General features: G+C 39.7%; 1 protein-coding gene across 1 annotated transcript in view; it reads left to right on the top strand.

The window, feature by feature from the left end:
* LOC143025369 (uncharacterized) overlaps positions 1-4,762 on the top strand; it is a 20,646-nt gene extending 15,884 nt beyond the window's left edge. The window contains exon 7 of the mRNA XM_076184915.1: positions 1,252-4,762. Coding sequence (XP_076041030.1) covers positions 1,252-1,350 — 99 coding nt within the window. The 3' untranslated portion in view covers positions 1,351-4,762. The remainder of the gene's footprint in view (positions 1-1,251) is intronic.
* Positions 4,763-5,000: the final 238 nt, after the last annotated feature.

Genomic DNA, 5,000 nt, shown 5'->3' with positions numbered 1-5,000 from the left:
ATGTACATGCACATGTAAATATACATATACATATACATATACATATACATATACATATACATATAAATTGCATACACGTACACATATTCCTTGATCACAAAATAATATTGCGTGACTGTGCTACATATGGGTGTCACGAAAGGTCCTAAAGTATTGACTACACAACATGTCACTTACGTAGTCAATACTCCATATTGGATTTCACATGCATATTCAAACACAAATTCTGACACATAAACGAGTTATATATATATTTTCTGCAAAGCTCGAAGGAAAGTTTACCCTTAAGCAAAGGCCGGCACACTACACAACCGACGTAGTACACTGTATCAGTTGCAGCGTGGGTCGACGGCTTTGTTGCAGACGCGAGTTGCCAAAGCGTTGTGACAAATGGGTTCTCCCACGTCTGTCCCTGTTGACGTATGAGTCTTTCTCTTTTGCTCTTTACACTAGGGCCTGGGCAGCACAGACCCAAAACGAGAGAGAAGATACGAAACCCATTCATGTGTACTTAAACTGTTTATATAGTCTTGTTTTGAGTTAACCTTCTTATACTTGGTGGTATTTTATGCTGAAATCTTATCGCTCTAGATCTGAGCGACTAGAAACGTGTTAATGGTTTCCCTAGCAAAAATCAAATTGACTCTAAATTTCCTTTTCCATCCATGTCAGACCTTATACTAATTGTCCTTACTACGGTTTCGTGAGGGTTTTCTCTGTCGCCCACAATCCTGTGAGATCGATCGACGGTCAAAGTCGAGACAAAGTGATGACGTCACCAGTCCTGGCTAAGTGGTCTGTGACGTAGGTTGACGAGGTGACTTGTGATTGGCTGGCTTGGTCCAGAGTGCGAAAGTTGTACATGGCTGGCTTCTAACTTTAGCCTTAGCCTGGAACAAATATAGATTATTCTCATATGACTGTTGCTAGAACGCTATTTGTGAACTCCCATGATTCATACTTGTTTATAATTAGATTTCTTTTTGTCATGTTGGATTTGTGATAAGGTAATGGACGAAGAAATTTTTTAGAATGGGGAGAGAGGAAGATAGATACACGGATGTAGGAATGAAATAAAATAAAAACGAAATAATGAATGAAAGATAATGAAAGACACGTAGCCAAAATTACAATAGTTGTGCAAGATGCAAATGAGAGGAGTTCTTTGTATACAATGAAATAATGGCTTTGATATTTCCCATCGTAATTTTTTCCTCTTTACTAAAAGTTGTCTTTCTTTTCTTCTTACAGAGCCAAGACGAAGGCAGGAGAGCTCCTCAGAAGAGATTTATTCAGGATCAAGAATCTCTAACGCAACAACTCGCGAATCTTAAGAAGCACGTTGTCTAACTTCTCCCCTACACGGACAATAATACTCGTCCTGACGAAGCCTTCAGTGTAGCTGCTTTTTCAAAATGTAAGGTTACAATCAGTGACTGCAACAATAAACCAATTGAGAACTACCATCGTGAGCAAGCTGCAGAAAGAAGAATCAGAATCAAAATGAGCTCGACACTAAAAGAGTACATCAAAATCAAATGAGCGACTATAACACAATCATACTTCTCATCAAATGTAGATTCCTTTAATCTACAACGGGTTACGATAAAAGAAAAAAGTGAATGCTTACATCATTGAAATGAAAACTCATAGAAATCGAACAGTTGCAGATGCCAAATATTCGAAAACTCTGCAGCTTGTCCAAAGGAAATTCAAGTTTAATGTCACAAAAAATTCTGGGTCGAGAACATGTCGCTCATGGAAGCCTTCAAGGAAGAACGACAAACAAGACAACTCAAGTTTAAGATTCGAAGTACTAGCCAAGAGTCTCTTTGATGCTCATGAGTGAATCTCCAAAGAAGAATGACAAACAGGGAGAGGTGAAGAGGGAAGACGAAGCTGAATTAGAAGAAGAGAAGAAGAGTCCATGGTCGACTGGAAGTACATAAGAAGAGAGCTGAGTGTTCCCCACGTTGCAAGTGGCGGCAATATGAATCCATTAGACTAAGAATTCTTGCAGGGAGACCTTATGAACTCACCCGTTCCTACAGGTCTCCTTCTGGGGGGGGTCAACATTTCTTAAAGATGCTGTAGATTCACTGGAAGAAAAAGACTGAAAACTTTTGTCCAATACTTGCAATTTCCAGTGCCATTCTACACATCGTCTTCAGCACGAAAAACCTTGCCTTCAAAGGTCGCATATAGTGCGTCAACGGAATTATTCAGTGTCCACACTATCTTCGACGTGAATAAGGTTTCAACAAGTCCCTGGTAACAAGCCCTTGTGACAATACCTGTGACCTGGAATAGAGAATAGTTATTTATTTTTTGTGAGGTTTTGTCAAGCTGGTACCATTCTGACCTTTAGAGTTTTATCTTGATGGTATACTACCATCAGCTCTGAGATCGGCCAGTTTTTTCTTGGTTATGTTATAATAATTTTGTTTACGAATCGTTTGGTAAACAAATTACTTTTCCACGAACTTTATACCTCTTGAATTCCTAATGTCGTATTCTTTCTTCTTCTTATAACGATCACAGGTCGTAACTTCTCGCTAATCATAACATAGAATATCACTAACTTCAAATGTGTGATCACTGAAAAGAATTCGTCGGAAGAAATTATTTACTAATTCGTCTGCCATTAATATTTGCGTTAACACAAGCTCACGGTAAAGTAACGGTAAACTATTTGCAGTGATAGCAAAGATATACGATCAAATTTTTAAACCTAATAAGGGGCTGTAAATTAACTTGTTAACGATGAGAATTTCTCCCTTCCTACTACGTAGCCTTTTTCCATTGGATGATCGGAACAAGGGATGGGTTCATGATACATCCTTCATATGGGATCAGATCATTTAACTTACGATAGAACACGGCCTGACGTTTGGAATTCATCGTTTTAGTCTGCAGGAGACAAGGAACAAAGCAGACGTCAGGAAAGCAGGACATTTCGAACTTTGAGAATTTCATTTTGGAAATAAACTCAAATTCGAATCATGGCCCTATGCATTCCTGGGGGGATACTTTGGGACTTTTCCTGCCTAATTCATCAGAAGTACCAACATTTTCTTTTCTTCTAGCCTCCCTTCCATAGAATTACTTTTGTCTTTCCTACCTCATATGCCAAAGATTAAAGTAGATGAAACTAGACATTGATAGATACATGTAGACATAATTCGGTGCTCGAGGGGTAAATAATTAATTACCTTAAAAGAAGGGGAATTTGTGTGAGGTTTACTGACAAAGTTGATGCGGCTTTGTCACATGGTGGGATTCATAGGTTGGCCTTCGATTCAAAACGGAGCAAGAACAGCTCAAACAGACAAGGATTTACTGGGGGGGATTAATTGTTGGTGAAAAAACCAGAGGGGAAGCCGGAACCACGAACATCTTTATGTTCTTTGATATCTAAAGATAATAGTCTTCATTATCATTTTTCTGTCGCTAATATACTCAGAGACATTTGAGTAGTATCGTACCAATTTATTCTTTGAATTATGAAATTCTTTTTTGTTTTATCTATAATCATTGGGTTATAGAAACTGTAAGTGGTTGTGGCTTAACCCTGTGACTTGACCCTCAAGGAGGAGATGACAGTCGTGGTAGAATGTTTGGGTTCAATTATTTGTCGGCTTTGCATGTGGTAACTTGGATGAAGTTTCAATTTATTCATTACCATTGGCCGTTGAATTTTCCTATTTTGGATTATTTCAATTATGGTAAAATTGAAATGAATACACCCAAACATCCTTCCACTGTTTGTTTTTGTTTTATTTTTATTTTTTTTTAATCCACATTGAAAAGTGTTATTTAAAGTCAAGTTCAAATTTCAAATTTGGTGGACTGTTAACGATTACCGTTACTCCACGTCTCTCATGTGCTAATGCTCTGGTCCATCGACCTGCTCTATCATTCTTTCGGTCTCACCAGCTTAGACCAGAGAACTGAAGAAGATGTCGCAACGTTTATTTGAATGTTATGTTTTCTTCGTCAAAATTTAAACTAGTGAACATGGTAGCTGTGGCTAAGGGTGGTGCTGGTGGTGGTCAGTGATTTTGGTGGTGGTGGTGGTATGTGTAGTGGTAGTACTTAAAGTGGCAGCACCCACTTAAGATATACGTATAGTGTGACCACGTTCAGTGTGGTGGTGTTAATGGCTAAGATGTGCACAAAGATGATAATATAGATCACGATCACAGACGAGGAAGGGAATGGTTTCCCCTTGATTGAAGCAGATAACAGTGATGAGTACTTGTTTCCTTATGTGCTACAAATTGTACCTGTTCGATTTATCTACTGTATCTTTTGTTTCCACACACGATCACACATACACATATAAACCAACCCGACCATTTCCGTGCTCACGAGAAAGATCTCGTCGGCTCACAACCACCCACCTTCTCCAGTTGCGTTCTCGCCGTCCTATGGAGCTAATCGGTGTCTTATTGACACTTTCCCCACACTAGCACTTCTTCCTGCACTGGCATGACTATGTGCCATAAACCCCCTTCTTGACAATGCCACTTAGGCTCAATAGCACTTACCAGTTATGTTTGATTTAGCACCGTCCGGGTCTTGTTTGAGTTGTAACACCAAGTACTTGCTGTAACTTCTCTACTGTCACCTAAGTCAACAAACAACTTATGTCAACGGACCAAAGGACATGACTATGGCTCCAGGGCCTTCCACACCGCACAATGGCACTTTACATCAACTGCATCCTTCAACCCCCCCCCCACCAAAAAAAAGAAAAGAAGACGTTACCTTCTTCAAGATAGAAAGCTTCAACATGAACCTCCAATGTATAGGGAGAAAAAAACCCACCACTACCACCACCATCGCCACCACCAACACCAACATACCAACGGTTGAGGTGGTTGCAATCACCATTCTGATACACCAGGGAAGACGCCGCCACCGCCACAACCATATCCTACCTTCCCATGGTTATGATGTCATCGCCTCAGGTGTGACGTCACACTTATGACGCCATC

The sequence above is a fragment of the Oratosquilla oratoria genome, chromosome 5 (genome assembly GCF_046742065.1).
Source record: "Oratosquilla oratoria isolate Oo_2021 chromosome 5, ASM4674206v1, whole genome shotgun sequence".
Classification (NCBI taxonomy): Eukaryota; Metazoa; Arthropoda; class Malacostraca; order Stomatopoda; family Squillidae; genus Oratosquilla; species Oratosquilla oratoria.
The sequence above is the reverse complement of the archived record's forward strand: the minus strand, read 5'-3'. Positions and strand labels throughout refer to the sequence as shown.